This window comes from Anguilla anguilla, chromosome 1 (genome assembly GCF_013347855.1).
Source record: "Anguilla anguilla isolate fAngAng1 chromosome 1, fAngAng1.pri, whole genome shotgun sequence".
NCBI lineage: Eukaryota > Metazoa > Chordata > Actinopteri > Anguilliformes > Anguillidae > Anguilla > Anguilla anguilla.
Window position 1 is genome coordinate 75579836 of NC_049201.1, and position 18933 is coordinate 75598768.

The 18933-nt window shown below is 44.6% G+C and overlaps 1 protein-coding gene across 1 annotated transcript in view; it reads right to left on the reverse strand.

Annotated features, from left to right (window-relative positions):
* Nucleotides 1-5640, reverse strand: part of stac (SH3 and cysteine rich domain) — a 43021-nt gene extending 37381 nt beyond the window's left edge. The window contains exon 1 of the mRNA XM_035407422.1: nt 5003-5640. Coding sequence (XP_035263313.1) covers nt 5003-5116 — 114 coding nt within the window. The 5' untranslated portion in view covers nt 5117-5640. The remainder of the gene's footprint in view (nt 1-5002) is intronic.
* Between the last annotated feature and the right edge of the window lie 13293 nt (nt 5641-18933).

Sequence of the window (18933 nt, forward strand, 5' to 3'; positions counted from 1 at the left end):
GTTGCTTTGGATAAGAGCGTCTGCCAAATAAATGCAATGTAATGTAATGATGGCTTTCATTATTGTTATTGCTATTATTATAATTATTATTATTTGTAGCAGTAGTTATAGTAGTAGGTATTATTAGTTGTATAAATATTTTTATTGATCACAATAACCAGTCATGATCATAATTATTACATATGCCAGGGAATACTTATATCTCGACTAGCATCTAAAACATTCAGGAAAAAAAGTGTCCAGAGGTCTATTTCCACGCTTGTTCAGCACACCGAATATGATTGGATGTCAGTGGTGTAGCTTTCAGCGCACCGGATATGATTGGATGTCAGTGGTGTAGCTTTCAGTGCACCGAATATGATTGGATGTCAGTGGTGTGACTTTCAGCGCACCGAATATGATTGGATGTCAGTGGTGTAGCTTTCAGCACACCGAATATGATTGGATGTCAGTGGTGTAGCTTGTTCAGCGCACCGAATATGATTGGATGTCAGTGGTGTGGCTTTCAGCGCACCGGATATGATTGGACGTCAGTGGTGTAGCTTTCAGCGCACCGGATATGATTGGATGTCAGTGGTGTGGCTTTCGGCGCACCGGATATGATTGGACGTCAGTGGTGTAGCTTTCAGCGCACCGGATATGATTGGATGTCAGTGGTGTAGCTTTCAGCGCACCAAATATGATTGGATGTCAGTGGTGTAGCTTGTTCAGCGCACCGAATATGATTGGATGTCAGTGGTGTGGCTTTCAGCGCACCGGATATGATTGGATGTCAGTGGTGTGGCTTTCAGCGCACCGAATATGATTGGACGTCAGTGGTGTAGCTTTCAGCGCACCGGATATGATTGGACATCAGTGGTGTGGCTTTCAGCGCAACCGGATATGATTGGATGTCAGTGGTGTAGCTTTCAGCGCACTGGATATGATTGGATGTCAGTGGTGCAGCTTTCAGCAGAGAGAGGAGGACAGAAGTTATATTACTCACACACAATCCGCCACAGCGTGACGGCCGCTGGTGGCCGAAAACACCTTCAGAAGAACCGGGGGAGCCAATGAGAGCTCTTTTCATCTCCTAAAGACTAATTCTGTCCACAGGCCCCCCCTGGAGGAACGCCATCAATTATGCATGCCGAATAACAAAAAACTTGAATGTCTCGTTACTCGGTCAAAAAAAAAAATGGTCGTGCCTCATATCATCAAAACCACCGTATATTTCCCTTTCATGGAGCACGTCAATCGGCTGACGGTACACCCGGTGGAGAAGCGTCGCAGTGAAGCGGCGACGCGTGGGGCGGCTGGAGCTGCTCTCCTGAAATGCGACGCGCAGCCAAAGTAACCCCGGAATGCGACGAAAACGCAAACCGAATACTGAAATGCGACGAAAAAGCAAACCGAATACTGAAATGCGACGAAAAAGCAAACCGAATACTGAAATGCGACGACAAAGCAAACCGAATACTGAAATGCGACGAAAACGCAAACCGAATACTGAAATGCGACGAAAAAGCAAACCGAATACTGAAATGCGACGACAAAGCAAACCGAATACTGAAATGCAACGAGCAGAAAAATTTATTCTGAAATGCGATGTCAAGCGAAAAATATCCTGAAATGCAGTGTAATGAACATCACAGCCGCACAGGTGCTGCAAACACTATCCTGAAATGCGAAAAGCATCCTTAAACACAATTTACAGCAAAAATCCTCTTTTAACGCGACACGCAGGGAAAATCTTCATGAAACACATGCAGCTTCAGACCACAGCCAGAACAGCGGAGCAGATAACATCCACTCACAGGTCCGGACCTTCCTCACCCAACGAAGGTGGTTAAACCCTAAACCAGAGGCGGCCAACCCAGGTCTGGAAGAGCCGCAGGGTCTGCTGGCTTTTGTTGTCACTCAGCAATTTAATGTATCAGTTAAAGTAGTCAATTAACAGTTAACCCGCCTCACGCAACTTCTTGGGTCTAAAGTGGACATTGTATTTAAGGGGGAAATAAAAAGCAGTAGACGCTGGGGCCTCCAGGACCTGGGTGGGCCAAACCTGCCCTGAACCCTTCCACTGTCTGTCCAAAGCATGGCTAGTTCTGGTTGTGCAGCGCCAGTGCTTGTGCAGGCTGTAATTTAGACCAGTTTCCCTGTCTCAATTAGCTAATTACCGCCATTCACTAACGCCAGTTCACTTGTAGATTACGTTACAGTAAAACATTTTAACACAGGGACACATGAACGCTTGAGCTGTCACTCGTGAGCTCACCGATTCTTTAAAGGTAAAAAGCAAGCTCACGAGAGTGACTGGGGCTAATTAAATTAGCTATCCTCAGCATTCACTTTCTGTTCTTTCTTCAGAGGCGAACCAGCCAGCTGCGTGACTTACGTATCAAACTCTGAGGTCTCAAACTCCAGCCTCTGCTGGTTTCTGTGATTTCCTTTCAATCACCGGGCAATTTTAGGCCTTGGAAACAAGGTGCGAGGACACGTTATCCAATCAATTACTTAAACTAAGCATAGAAGTGCAGGTTTAACTCCAGTCCTGAAGGGCCGCAGTGTCTGCAGGTTTAACTCCAGTCCAGGAGGGCCGCAGTGTCTGCAGGTTTAACTCCAGTCCAGGAGGGCCACAGTGTCCGCTGGTTTTCAAGGCGTTTTTGGCACCAGGGGTTCATTTAAGTCATTGATTGGCTGAGGAATCCACACACCTGGTTCTCAGGGCCTTAATTGGTAGCTGATTGAAAGGAAACCACAAAAATCCCTTGGGATTCAGTTTGACACGCCTGCTCTACACTGTCCACTAGCCGAGACAATGGTGAGGATGCAGGGGCAGGAGGTGATGTTGCTCTGTCACTTTAAGGCCACAGCACACACTGAACCTCCACTTAACCCTTTAAGATGTGAGGTCATAAATATGCAATCAGAATGTTCTTAACTTGACATTCTAATGCTGATGTCACAATCACTGCTGGTGACTGAAAGCAAGACATAGAATTTCAGACATAGAATTTAGAACAACAACAAAAAAAACCTAATTCCGAAAAACATTCTCTTCAAAGGGCTGAATCTCACCACAGACACAGCCCCCCCTTCTGTGTAACCCTGCCACCAATCAACCAGGAAGCAGACCTTGATTTGTTGCCAGGTTACCGTACATTAATAAGAATAAAACATCAGTTGTGGAGTGAGTCAAGCACCATTAAAAAAATATTGACCAGCATTAGCAGTGCCCAGGGTAGCCTGGCGAACTGCACTCACAAGGGAGACAATGAGGGACATGTTTTTATACAGGATGTGTAAATAAGGGGCTGGTGCACTATTTCACAAGGAGCTGACAGACGTATCCCCAGGCAGACAGACAGATGGACATGGAAAGGCAGAGACACATCTGGAGATAAACAAAAAAATAGAAACTCAGGCGGATGGACAGATGGACAGACAGACAGATATACAGACAGATAGACAGATAGACAGATAGATAGATAGATAGATAGATAGATAGACACTTTTTATCCTGTAAGAGGAAATTTTCCTTTGCTTCTCATTGCACTTTGTCTGTGTGGAGTGACAGGACAGGGCACACAAGGGTGGTGGGGGTTGGCACAGGTCATACCTACTGCCAGGTGTCTAGACTGTAGGAAATGCTGTGGCAGTCCCCAGGGCTAACTGCTAAAGCTGTAGCTGAGGCTAAGTGCCAACAGGAAGGTTAAGGCTAAAGCAAAATGCTAACAGGGAGGGCGAGCATATATCCCAATCTGAAAGGTCAGGCAAAGTGCTAACAGGATTATCTTCCTGTGCCATAGGGAACATTCCAGTGCAAAATGTGCTGCGGCTCAAGGTCCTTCTACACACACAAGGCACACAGTCACGCACAGAAACACAAAACAAACTGCACATGCTCACGCGCGCACGCACATGTACATACACACACCCGCCAAGCCAAAACAACTGCACACGTCACGTGCACACACACGGTGCAACAAAAGCGCATGCACGACGGCACGCACCCACACATATACACGCACAAAACACAGGCACGGGTGTATTCACAGAGAGGAACTGAATACAGAGACAAGAAAGTCAGGTAATTTCTCTTAAGAGAAAGTAATTTATAAGATGAAAGAATTCATAGAGCGGTCCCACAGTTCTCTCTGGTGGCTTCACAGACAGCATCGCGGCGAACAGTGAGCGAAGGCTAATCTATAACAACCTGTCCAATAGTTCACGACTAATTGTTGTACTCAAGGCTACAAGTGACCCAGAAAATTGGTTCTGGACTATAAAAGTAGGCAAAGTGCTAAGAGCCCCACTGCCATTATCCCACCACGATTATACTTTCAGTGTAATTTTATTTTTTTATTTTAATTTATTTATGAACATACCCAAAGCTTTTTTAGCTGGCTTCAGGCTTTGCAATAAGTCGTGATTTGACATTCTATTGGCTTAAACGTATACCAGCAGAATTTTACGTAGATAAGTAAACTGAAAACATGGTAATTCCTTTTAAGGAAAAAAGAACCGTAATTCTGCGGAATGAACCTGAATTGTACACATAAATCTGCTATGATATTTCATTTGGAGCGATCGATTTTTGATTCCGCCGATGAAACCTTGCCTTTTGGCATCTACATTACGCACAAGACCGAAAAACAAGTAAGAACTCTTGAATTACAACATTAAACACCACCAACAGGCTAAGGAGACAGCCAAAATGCATTTTCAAGCCAGTAGCCTACTTTACGCGGGGAAATAAAATATTTTATCATGATAGCAGCATTTTCAATAAATAAATAAAAAACCTGTTTAATAAAAGGGCAATTATACACTTGACGCATGTCAGTTTAAATTCGTTTTTGTCATTCTGTAGATCAGGTTTATTTTAAAAGCAGGCGAACGTCTTCAAAGCGCAGCAGGAAGCACTGCACGCGATGTTTCTTGGTTTTTCTACATTTTTTCCCCCCCATAACCTACTAAACGACAAACCAGACGACAGACAGAGGTTATATTAGGCTACCTTTGATTCCTGCTGGCTGATGCTGGACGACGGTGACTGAGGCAGCACGTGCTGATCCCGATCGTTTTCTTTACCGACGCTGTTGTCCGGGATCACGTTCGCCGGTGGAATCATATTTCATCTGATTGTTTTTTTTTTCTCCTTCTTTCTTTTTTGAAATCAGTCTCGTCTCTTCTATCCTGCACTCCGCGTCCTCTTCGACTGTCTATGTTTTCTTACATTCTGATTATGTGAAAGCACTTCGGTAACCTACTGACTTAGTCCGGCGTCAAAGAGCATCCCACTTTTTGTGGTATCTCCTGTTTTTTTTTAACAGCCTATACTGGTCGTTGATAATCTTTGCGCAGATGATGCAAGAGAATCAATCCCAGAAAGTAAGTTATATAAAAAAAACTTGACCAATAAAAATAAGAACTAAGAATATTTAGGAATATGCGGAATAAAAATCGTATACCGTGAAGAAACACAAATCTTGAAGTGATTTAGATGTATAGCGGGTGTCTTCATAAGGGAAAAATAGATTTTTCGGTGATCTTTCTCCAACAGCCTATTGCAGAAGGCAAGATATGCGCTTGTACTATCGTTGTAACGACAAGGCAACGATTTGAGCGGTCAGATGGCAGCGACAGTCACTTTGGTAGTGGGCGTGTGGGTGTGTGCGCGTCTGATGGCGTTGGGAGGAGTTTAGCCACGACAAGACCGGCAGGGCTTTAAAAGCCAAGCACTTCGGACATTCAACGGCCGATGTTATCCACATCACCGCTGTTTACGTTACTAATTTATGTTATGAGTTATGCAGTCAGGACCTCCAACTATCTGCTTGGATATTAAAGCTGTAAGCTTGTGATATTCGGATTCTGTTCCTGTGGAATTCGTGGCCGTTCCTTTTTACTTTTTCATTTGTCTTGCGTGTGTGTGCGTGTGTAACATCGCATTCTCTGGATCGTTTATAAGTAAACCTACACCCGAAAGGATATGATTATATATAAACTTGTGGCCTCCAGCCTTGTAGTCCACAAAAGCTACTGCCACGCGGACTCCGCCTCCGTAAACAAAGACACAACACTAGTGGAATGCCAGCGCGAGCTCCACCGGTACTCCTTCAAATTACGTCAGACCACATTATGTAGTGCTGGCTAATGCACACGAAAACCCATAACACTCCCCCCAGCGATATATGAAATGCTCAGTGAAAGGGAAAATATTATGAAACAGAATCAATGTAAGCTACTGATGGCGTTACTAGGTTTCACTAATAACGCTAACATGACCAGAGTGGCTTTTAGAAGACTGGCCAAAAACAGTAAAAGCATTTCAAATAGAAAAATTCTGACATAAGTGATGATTTTATCAGGGACATTCAATTTGTACTTATTTATTCGTCATTTGTGTGTGCGTGTGTGTGTGTGTGTGGAGGGAGGATGCTGATGTAGACTATGTCTTCAGTGTGAGATTCAGGTCTCTGTTTTTACATTTATCTATTTAGGTAACATTATGTAGCTATATTTTAACTATAACTAACTGGTCTATCTTGTGAGTGGAAAGAACATTTAACCTTTTCCCCCTAATAACATTTTTAGAAATCTTTAACAGTCTTTTTTTCATACAATACGGTAATCAGCCGCACCAAACGATTTCCCGCGACGACATTTCCAGGAAACTTCTGAGGCGCAGTACCACAATGCCAGGAGGATTCATTTCAGGGAACTGGCGAAATATAACGTCAACGTGCGCGTGCTCAATTAGCCAAAAACCGCTTAACTCCCATGCAGTGCGATTTCCCATAATGATACCGTGCGTTAAACAAGAATGCCATGGTTACGGGAGAATGCTTTCTTAAGACCGTGCTGAAGTGTGTGCCAGCTGCCGAAACAGAAATCAACTCCAGGCCAGGTCTGTGTCGGTTATGGGCCAGAGTAAGCAAGTCACTTGCTATCCGGGAAGATAGCTGACTAGGCAGTTTGTGTTTTGTTGTGCGTTCCTGGACATTGCATGTGTGTGGAGTAGAATATGTGCGTGCATGATTGTCTTTGTTTATATTGAATTATGACCATCATTAATTCATTTTTTGCATCCAGTAGCAAAACTCGATGTCATAGCGTGAAGCTATGCTTCCATCATGGGTGGTCTGGATAAAACCATGACGAAGCCAATTACTAATGTTTTTTTTTTTTGTTTGTTTTGTTTTTCAGGCGTAATATAGTAAATCAAACCCACTTTAATTAAACTTTTGACGGAATGGGAGTTTCCACACCAATAATCTGTCTGTTGCTAAGTAGTCATTAAAAGCAGGTCAAACTGATTGCACTCCATGGTCCAAACAACAACGCCGTGCTCTAGGATTTGTCATTTTCTAAACAATAATGTAATGTTATTCACAGCCTCAGGGCATCTGTAGCAAACAGATGGGGGCGACATAGCTCAGGAGGGTTAAGAGCGGTTGTCTGGCAGTCGGAGGGTTGCCGGTTTGATCCCCCGCCCTGGGCGTGTAGAAGTGTCCCTGACACCTAACCCCTAATTGCTTCCAACGAGCTGATTGGTACCTTGCATGACAGCCTTTCACCGTTGGTGTGTGAATGGGTGAATGAGAGGCATCAATTGTAAAGTGCTTTGGATAAAAGCGCTATGTAAATGCAGTCCATTTACCAAACACGTTTGAAGTTCTGGATTAGGGAAGTCACAGGTAAACTAAAAATAAAGCCATGTACACTTACACTGCGAATGATTCATAGACACAATTTTATGTGCACTTTTTATTTTTTTTTTACAATCTAATAATGTATATTCATTTTGCTCAAACTGCTGATATACATAAAGTCTCAGGTACACCAGTGCTGTATTTGCCAGTGACTTACTGTTTTGGAAGAAAAACTTTTTTTTCCATCAGTGTCATGCCCTCGCAAATGATACAGGGACACCGTAGTCCTGTTGTGAGTAGAATGTAACAACAAACAAATAGGGAGTAGCATGCATTACAACACACACTCACACACACGCGTACACACACGCACACACACGTGCACACACAAACATGCAAACACACATGCACACGCACACAGTCACGCGTGCACACACGTATACACGCACATGAACACGCACACACACCACACACATGCACACTCACACATGCACGCACGTATACACACACACACGCATGCACACACACACACACACACAGCCCCCCCATCAACCCACTCAAACAGAACTCATACCTGTACTGCCTACTGTGTGGGGAGGATAAAACACAGGTGTGATCACCTGGAAGAAGAGGAGCGGTCGCTGCTTACACACATCAGACAGGGCTGCATTTCCCTCCATTTTCGCTATATTTAGCCCTGGCTGTATTTAGCTCTGACTCTATTTATAGCGTGATTTGGCATCGATCCTGACGGGACTCACTAGGAAGTGAAAGACAGGCTCTTGCCCTCCTGTGTAAACTGTCTTATCTGTGCCGTTTGCTCATTCCGTTTACTTTCCGTGTATCTGGCTAAGCCAGAAAACTTGAAACAGTATCAGTATCACGCTGGCAAGGAATTAACATGTTTCTGTGCTGATACACACACACACACACACACACACACACACACACACACGGGGCGACATAGCTCAGGAGGTAAGAGCGTTTGTCTGGCAGTCGGAGGGTTGCGATCCCCCGCCCTCTGTGTGTCGAAGTGTCCCTGAGCAAGACACCTGACCCCAATTGCTCATTGCTCCCAATGAGCTGATTGGTACCTTGCATGGCAGCCTTTCACCGTTGGTGTGTGAGTGTGTGGGTTAATGAGAGGCATCAATTGTAAAGCGCTTTGGATAAAAACGCTATATAAATTCAGTCCATTAAAAAAATAAATAAAACATCCATTAAATTTAGCTTGTGCTACAGGCACATATATGTGTCATTCACACCTTCAGCAGATCAAACAGCAACACAGAGTCACCCAAACACAACAGCTGGAAAAATGAGAAATACAAATGAGAGAGAAAGATGGTGGTGGGGGGGGAGAGACTATTTGACTTTTAAGTTCCCCTTATTAATAATAAAGAGATAGAGGGGAGGGGGGAGAGAGAGAGAGCAGGGAAAAGAGAGAGAGGGGGAGAGAGAAGCAGAGAAGGAAGGGGGGCGAAATACAGAGGCCATGAAAGAGAGAGATTAGAAAAATAAGTGTGGGAATGTCAGATGACCATGTAAAGATAGAAAACGCAAAAGAGAAAGAGAGGGGGAGATGGATGGAACGCTGTAATTTTCATTTTGGCTGCCGTTTGTAACAGAGCCCAGCATGCTGTACAGACACAGGGCTGGATCCAGCAGAGACGGGTAAATTATGCATGATGAGAGCTTTCACAGGGGTGGTCTGGATTATGCATGATGAGAGCTTTCACAGGGGTGGTCTGGATTATGCATGATGAGAGCTTTCACAGGGGTGGTCTGGATTATGCATGATGAGAGCTTTCACAGGGATGGTCTGGATTATGCCTGATGAGATCTTTCACAGGGGTGGTCTGGATTATGCCTGATGAGATCTTTCACAGGGGTGGTCTGGATTATGCACAATGAGATCTTTCACAGGGGTGGTCTGGATTATGCACAATGAGATCTTTCACAGGGGTGGTCTGGATTATGCACAATGAGATCTTTCACAGGGGTGGTCTGGATTATGCATGATGAGATCTTTCACAGGGGTGGTCTGGATTATGCATGATGAGAGCTTTCACAGGGGTGGTCTGGATTATGCATGATGAGATCTTTCACAGGGGTGGTCTGGATTATGCCTGATGAGATCTTTCACAGGGGTGGTCTGGATTATGCCTGATGAGATCTTTCACAGGGGTGGTCTGGATTATGCACAATGAGATCTTTCACAGGGGTGGTCTGGATTATGCACAATGAGATCTTTCACAGGGGTGGTCTGGATTATGCATGATGAGATCTTTCACAGGGGTGGTCTGGATTATGCATGATGAGAGCTTTCACAGGGGCCATCTGGATTATGCACAAAGATCTTTCACAGGGGTGGTCTGAATAAAACCTGACTGACCCTCGCTCGGCGGGGGGGGGGGGGGGGGGGGGGGGGGGGCGTGACTGCAACCGCGACAAACTCAGTCAACCAATCAGTTATTCAAAAAGGCCAAAATATGTCTCTAATCAGTCAGAATGCAGTGGCTATCAGATGAGCTCGATATTATTTTAAAAAACACACCACCTTTTCCATTGGTTTTCACCAACATCTTCTCTGAAGAACCTAACGACTAGGGTTTTGCCTGTCCACTATGCTACCCTTCTTCTGGTCCTAGCAACAAAGAAAGGTAACTCAGTAGCGATGGGGGAATGAGACATCAAGACGCCAAAATGGGGAGTTACTGTATAATGCGCCATCAGAAGCACGCTGATTTTAGCCAATGTTTGTTGAGGTTGTCTGATTGGCTTAAACAAGCACGTGATGGACGGCTTGTCATGGCCCTGTCCATTTTACACATTGGCGAAACCTCGTTGGCTAGAGACCAGCAAGACTTTGAAAGTCAGTGAATAAATAATTGAAGCTGCCTCGAGATCAATTTAGCATACGATGTGCTTCACCAGTTACCTCTGGAGTATTTTTCATTTGAGTTCATGTCAGGACATGTTTATACGTAACTTCTTAGAGAATATTTTAAAAATGAATTAATTACTGTATTCATTTTTCGACAGGTATGAGTTCATACCAGGTAGTTACCTGACTGGCATTCCTTCCTGGTACAAGAGAGCCATGGAGAGTGAGCCAAATCACAGATTTCCACTTCAGCTTGCAGCTGTGATAACAGGCATTAGAGAGTTGTACTTATTTTTCAATTAACAGCAGGATAAGTGTAATATGTTAGCGCGAGACAGAAAAATTGATCATGTCTGAATTCTCATTATGGCTGAAATAGTCGATGTGGGAATCGTTTTAGATTTTTGGGCCTGGCGTTCTAATATTTAAGAAAAAATTGGCCTTCGGCTGCTTCATTTGTTCCTACCTTGGAGGCTATTCATAACATTTAGGATGTGAAATGTATTGTAATGTAACAAATGGATTTGCCTGGTATGCATTGCATTTATCGTCAGTTGACAGGCAGTTTCATTAACTCTGATGTCTGAATGGATGTCTGGTGTCTATGAAGCCCTGGTCATCCAGAAGGCACGTTGGCATGGATGATTATTTTGACGATATCAGGGTTTTAGTGGTACACCATGCACAGGGGGGGCTCCATTTTTATAAGCAGGTGCTGTTGGCGTGAGTGTTAACGTGAGCGGGGGGGTGTAAGTGCTTGAGAGAGTGAGAGGGTGAGTGTGAGTGAGTGAGTGAGTATAGCTGTGCTCACGACCGTCTTTGTGTTCTGAGTGGCATTGCAAGGTGAATTTTTTTTCCACGCACGTGGATGCTCATGATTGCAAACAGGAGCATCGTTCTGCCCAAACACAATCATCACGATGCTCGTCGCAGTTTCCCTGAGCCTGATTGGCTGTCCGCAGACAACTCATGCCGGGGTCAGTCCCTTGAGTGCTTTGTACATGCGGGGCTGTTTTTAATGCATTCTATGAAAACGGTTTTGTCTGTATTCATGAGCCGAACTGTAATGTAAATGCAGCCTTTTGAGTGCCAGTGCACATTTTTGCCATTGAATGGAAATGAAGCATTGGCCCTCCCCCTTTTTTCCACAGGTATGTCTTATTGTTATTGTGGAAAAGGAAGGGTGGAGGGGAAGGGGGATGGGTGTTCTGTGGGAGGTATTTTATCAGCCGAATTGAGCTGAATTCATGAATTTGAATCGTGAGCTCATGGACTCACACACCGCCCGATTGATTCTTGATGGCAGACTGAGCTTTGAAATCTATGGAATCTAATTTATTTTCGCCTGTAGGGGCTCACTGATAGACAGTATGTGTGTGTGTGTGTCTATGTATGTGTGTCTGTGTGTGTGTGTGTGTATGTGTGTCTGTGTGTGCATGTGCATTTGTGTGTGTATGTGTGTGTGTGTGTATGTCTGGGAATTCCTCACATTCCGCTTGTGATGTCACTAAGACGTGAAACGCCGAGCTGCCCATCAATCCAGCTGTCAGTCACAGAGACTCACAATTCTACCCCACTGGTCACGGACGAAAACGGACATTTGGATCTTTCTGACGACTAAGAGCATTTTAATGACTGTACATGAAGTACTGATGAAAAACAAATAACAAAGCAACAATGGAAAAGCTTAAAAAGGTAAAATCGCAGATTCAGATCCTCTCTAGTATGCAGCTTCAACAACATTCACACTGATAATGGGAGAAATAATAACAAGAGCAATGCCAATTCAGTTCCCCACTATGTCATAAAGAATGCTTTCAGCTGGATATGGCTGCTGTAAAAATGATATTACAGTAGTAATGAACATGAAACAGCAGCGCAGGGTGGTAGTGTAGTATAATGGTAAGGAACTGATCTTGTTACCTAAAGGTCACAGGTTCAGTTCCTGGATGGGGAGTTGTACGCTTGTGCTACCTGCATTGCTGCAGTATTTACCCAGCTGTATAAATGAATGCAGTGTAAATTCTATGTAAAAAAATTGGCCTTGCTATGTAAAAAAGTTTTGTAAGAGCATCTGCTAAATGCCTGTTATGTAATGTAATGTAATGAAACGTCATAAACGGTTAACATGAATAAATGAGAGTTATGTGCCTGCGGCATTCATTGCACGCGCAGCCATCAAACACCCAGGGTGAGATGGTAACAATAGCCATCTTGGCTCAAAGCAGTAATCTTGGCTCAAAATCAAAGCGGATAAATGGAAATTTAATTCATAGACTTCTCGAAATGTCAATCAGGAGGGGCTCAGTGGACGGAGCATTGTTCCAGAGCTGCGCAATGAACACAAAGTCCCAGAAGGCCACGTTGCCTTCAGGTTTTTCAATGGTTTGATTTCTATCTGCAGCCAAGTCAGGCTTTTGGAAACAAGGTTTGCCAACTCTTTAGACAAATCGGTGTCTCAGATTAATCATTTGAAAGGCACCAACGAAAGATGCAACGGAGCGCGCTACCCTGTGGGACTGGAATCTGACTTCCCTGGTGCTTATGCTTGGCATATGCTACATAAGCGATGCATATTTGGTGAGTGTGCAGTGTGTGAGTCATATGTGCTGTATCTTTGTGTGGATATCGAGTTATAGGTGGCTTTAAGGGGACTGGGCCAGAATGTGAGTGTGTGTGCATGTATGCGTGCCTATGTATGTGAGTGTGTGTATGTGTGTGTGTGTTTGTGTATGTGTGTGCGTGTGAATGCGTATGCACGTGTGTTTCTGTGTGCACACGTGTGCGTTTGTGAGCGTGTTTGTGTGCGTGCGTGTGTGTGAATGTAAGTGTGAGCGTGTGTGAGTGTGCGTGAATGTGTGTGTTTGTTTATGTGTGTGTGTGTGTGTGTGTGAGAGGTGAATGTGTGTGAGTCTATATGTCATTGTTTGCCCAGTTAGTTTCTCTGTGCCACACAGTACAGCTCCAAGGTTACAGTTAGTTTCTGCAGTTTAATGGAAGTTGAGTTTGGCCTTGGAGTTAATAGATGGGCTGTGCGGTGTGGTGCAGAGGCCATTTTAACCCCCGGGAGACATACGAGCCTGGATGGGCTTTATGGCCCACGATCGTCATCAAACATCCTGCAGTAACTGCCCCAGCAGAGGCAGGCTGCAGTAACTGCCCCAGAAGAGGCAGGCTGCAGTAACTACCCCAGCAGAGGCATCCTACAGTAATTACCCCAGCAGAGACAGGCTGCATCAAACATCCTACAGTAACTACCCCAGCAGACCTGGGTTACATAATAATCTGAAATACTTGAATACTTTAGAACCTCATAAAAATCCTGCAGATTACTGACGATGTTAAACGAAGCACTTAATTCTTTGGTCCATCGTAAGATTGTACATTTTGGTTTGCAACATGTTCTGTGGAAATTCACAAGGGTGTGCAGGAATTCTCCCAGCATCTTTGGAAGTATTTTCACTATCTGTTTGACCTTTGACCTTGGTCTGGCTGTGACTTGGCGGGTCACCTCAAGGTCAACTTCTTTTCAAACTTTTCAGTGATCACTTTTCATGTGATCACCTGTAGACAATGTCTGATGTCTGTCCACTGAACATCACCCCTCCACATGCATCCAAGGATCAGTCAGCAGGAGAAAGTTTCAGATTATTTCCGGAACACAGAATTCACTTTTCTCCAGAAATGACTGTATCCAGGACGGGGAAATGATGGGCCTGTCTCGGAAGGAAATCATTTTTTGGATTAATGGATTAAGGGTCATAAAATGTATCCCATCACTTTTCTGGAGTGTCATATAGGCTGTGGAGTTGGCCACCTTTCGGCTGAAGCATTAGTTGAATGTGCAGTTCTGGGCCTGGAATAGAATAAATAACATAACTGCCCCTAGTGCAGGCCAGGGAAGGAGGAGGAGGGTTTTAGTCAGTGGGGTACGCCCACCGTGTCATGAAAGAGCGCCTCCTCTGGTGGATCCAGGTAACTGAGGTCTGTCTGTGCCAGCTGCACGCGCAAAGCAGTCGAGTGTGCAGCTCAGCAGTCCAGGTGAAAAGAGGGGGCTGCTCTACCCCAAATTTACACAGGAGTTTGCCATGATGGGGAGGAAAGGGGGGGTGGGGGGGGGGGGGGTAACCTAAATTACACACCCTGATCCCACCCCACAGGCTCTGTAGCCACGCCCACCCCTCCCCACACAGAAAAGCACATCATGCCCAGAAATTTCCTGAACACATTTTAAAATAATAAATACAGGCAGAGGAGCGTGGATTCTGCAAATGGGCGCAAAGACAGAGACTGCCAGCGCATCACAGATGCAACTGAACATGGTTATTTGATAATATTTTCTGGGTAAAAATCCTGCACGGTATGCCTTCAAGGATTACAGCGATTATCAAGGCCTTCTACCGGATTTGTGATTTTAGCATTTAGTTTGTTTTTCTTTTTCCAAACAAGTATAGTACTTTTTCTGCTCTTGGGTTTTTTTTAATCAAGCACCCCTACTCCCCCCCCCTCTTTCTGGTGTATTTTGAGCCTTGCTAAGTTCGGCATGTGCGAATGACGCATGACTGCGAGCGTGATCGGGAGCAGCAACGCCGGCTGGTTTGCAGCCTGGCAAACGCCGAGGAGTGAGTGTGAATGGTGCCTAAAACCCGTCCAAGTCGTACACGCTGAATATCCCGTGTGTTTTCGCCAGGGGGGGAAAAAAAAAAAAGAAATTAAATTAATAAGTAAGGTGTCAGAACAGCAACAGAGAATGTTTTTCTTCCTGTTCGTCGTTCCCTCACACCCGCCTTCGCCGCGACGCACGGCAACATTATCGTTTTTCGAAACTCAGGTTGATCAGCCTTCCTCTTTTCACCAGGCGGCCACAGGCCCCTCATTCACATTTTTCAGTTTTTTTTTTAAAGGTGATTTCAGCCCTGACCCCCCCCCCCCCTCCCCCCACCTTTCTTTATGAAGTTTGATGTGTCTGTGTTCCTGTAAGAGATTGATGTGTCCGGTGTTACTGTGAGAGATTGATGTGTCCTGTGTTACTGAGAAATTGATGTGTCCTGTGTTTCTGTGAGAGATTGATGTGTCCTGTGTTACTCTGAGGGATTGATGTGTCATGTGTTCCTCTGAGAGATTGATGTGTCCTGTGTTCCTGTGAGAGATTGATGTGTCCTGTGTTACTCTGAGGGATTGATGTGTCATGTGTTCCTCTGAGAGATTGATGTGTCCTGTGTTCCCCTGAGAGATTGATGTGTCCTGTGTTCCTCTGAGAGATTGATGTGTCCTGTGTTCCTGTGAGAGATTGACGTGTCCTGTGTTACTCTGAGAGATTGATGTGTCCTGTGTTCCTCTGAGAGATTGATGTGTCCTGTGTTCCTGTGAGAGATTGATGTGTCATGTGTTCCTGTGAGAGATTGACGTGTCCTGTGTTCCTCTGAGAGAGATTGATGTGTCCTGTGTTTCTGTGGAAGATTGATGTATCCTGTGTTACTCTCAGAGATTGATGTGTCATGTGTTCCTCTGAGAGATTGATGTGTCATCTGTTCCTCTGAGAGATTGATGTGTCCTGTGTTCCTGAGAGAGATTGATGTGTCCTGTGTTTCTGTGGAAGATTGATGTATCCTGTGTTACTCTCAGAGATTGATGTGTCATGTGTTACTCTCAGAGATTGATGAGTCCTGTGTTTCTGTGAGAGATTGATGTGTCCTGTGTTCCTGTGAGAGATTGATGTGTCCTGTGTTTCTGTGAGAGATTGACGTGTCCTGTGTTACTCTGAGAGATTGATGTGTCCTGTGTTCCTTTGAGAGATTGATGTGTCCTGTGTTTCTGTGAGAGATTGACGTGTCCTGTGTTACTCTGAGAGATTGATGTGTCCTGTGTTTCTGTGAGAGATTGATGTGTCCTGTGTTCCTGTGAGAGATTGATGTGTCCTGTGTTACTCTGAGGGATTGATGTGTCATGTGTTCCTCTGAGAGATTGATGTGTCCTGTGTTCCTGTGAGAGATTGATGTGTCCTGTGTTTCTGTGGAAGATTGATGTATCCTGTGTTACTGTGAGAAATTGATGAGAGATTGATGAGGGACATAATGCATCAGCCGGGTCTTTACAGGGACATAATGGGCTCTGCAGACAAGGCCGTGCTTTAGCACAGATGGAGCCGTCATCAGGCGATGACAGACGAGGAACCGTGGAATTCAAAAGCGTTACAGCGTGGTCTCGCAAATTTGTGCGTTTTTTTTCTTCTTCTTCTTCTTCTTTTAATCGCCTCCTGACTAATCTCATCTACATGCAGGCTTGAGCTACACAAAGGTGTGCACCTGGGGGAAGAACAATAAACAACTCCCTGCCGCCATTTCTCAAAAGACAAACAATTCAGAAAACAGGATTTAAGCAGAGAAAAGTGAGAAAATTATTCTGTGTTACAGAGTCATTTATGATGTCTGAGTCAGTATAAAGCCGGGAAATGATCCGTCACACCTAAATCCTGACAAATATGTTCAGCGCGTGGGTTTTGACCCCAAGGGACGCCACGTTATGTTCGCCACATTATTTAAGGTTTTATATTGTATTTATTTTAAGATAACTCGCAAACGTATCACGATGCGAGAACCAATCAGAAGCGCCCCCCCCCCCCCCCAGCCATGGGCGGAAGGACGAGGTGTCTTCTCATCCTGTTTCATGTGCTAAAGCAGACACCTTGTCCTCAGGGGAGCGGCGTCAACGAGACGAGCACCAGAATAACTGAAGCGAGAGGAAGTGGCTTTGTTTCAAATACTGGCGGAGATGCACATTCCAGGATGACTGCCATTCTCCCGAGAGCTGTAAATAAATACATAAATTCTGGCATTTAGTATATACACGCTTATATCACGCAAAAGTGACTTACACAAGTTTTTTTTAATGGTAAATGGACTGCATTTATATAGCGCTTTTATCCAAAGCGCTTTACAATTGATGCCTCTCATTCACCGGAGCAATTAGGGGTTAGGTGTCTTGCTCAGGGACACTTCGACACTTTGACACGCCCAGGGCAGGGGATCAAACCGGCAACCCTCCGACTGCCAGACAACCACTCTTACCTCCTGAGCTATGTCAGCTGGATACAGGTTAAGCACCTCACTCAAGGGCACAATGACTCTATTTGATCTGCTGCATGGACTCTGTATTGCTAATCAGTATGTACCAGATTAGAAATGACAATCTACAGGATGGTAGATCTCCAGGGACAGGGCTGGGCAGCCTTGCTCTAGCTGTTGAATGAGGTGTGCTTTCTTAGGGTTGGTCTGAAAACCTACTGGATGGCAGATCTCCAGAAACAGGGTTGGGCAGCCCTGCTCTAGCTATAGAAACTTGGTGTGCTTTGTTAGGCTTGGAGTGAAAACCTACAGGACGGTAGATCTTCAAGAACAGGGTTTGGGTCAAAAGATGCATATCTATAATAATGATGATAATAATAGCTGTTGATAATTCATTTCCTAGGTGTCTCTAATTATTGATATGTCTATATAGTCAAGCAATAATAATCTATTTGTGAAAGTTAAATGACCTCTATAGTGTAAGAAAATGGTAATGTTGCCTTTATGAGTCATTATGTGCTGCAATTGTTCCTAATGATTTGAGAGCAAGAGGAGAGGGTAAGAGTTTCATAAAAGCCAGGAATCAATCAAACGTGTTCTTAAGTATGACTCATGCTTAAATTCAAGTGTTATTTTCTCAGAAATCTCAGAAAGTAGCTCACCATACTGAGTCCATGAAGGAAGTAAACCTGACACTCACAGTTACCTGTAAGTCAAAGTAAAGGATGAATGAGGATTGAGAGTATTTAAAGTGTGTAGTCTATAGAGAATTGTTACTAGCATGGCATTGCCTGAAAAGACAAGTAGTTCCAACGAATGCTCAAATAGTGTGTTTCACCCTGTACAGCTCAACTGAAAGCAAGTTGTGGATGGACAGTGTTTTGATGGGCAAGGCCCCGATGAAGTCCCTTGTGTGGGTGGATGCGTGCAGGAGAGTGTGCGCGCATATGCCATGGTTTGTGTACGGGTGTGCGTTTAAAAAGTTTTTTAAAAAGTATTACATTTACCCCGGGAGCCCAAAAACAGAAACACTTTATTAAATTCTTCTGTTAGTCATCGCCAATCACGACACAGCACGAGTCACGTGATGAGCGAGTGACACCATCCGATTGGCCTGTTCGGCATGAGTGGCTCACGCTCGGGGTTCCGGGCCCCTCTGGGGGCTGGCGGTGACTCACGCAGGGTCCTGACGGAGGGGGTCTAAAGTATCCCACAATTCCAATGCGTCTGCTGCTCTTAATTAGCTCTGGGCTCTGGGTCAAATATTAACACCTGCCCAAAATAGATTTATGAAGAAAAAAAAAAAAAAAAAAACACTCAAAACGAACGGGACATTCTTTCC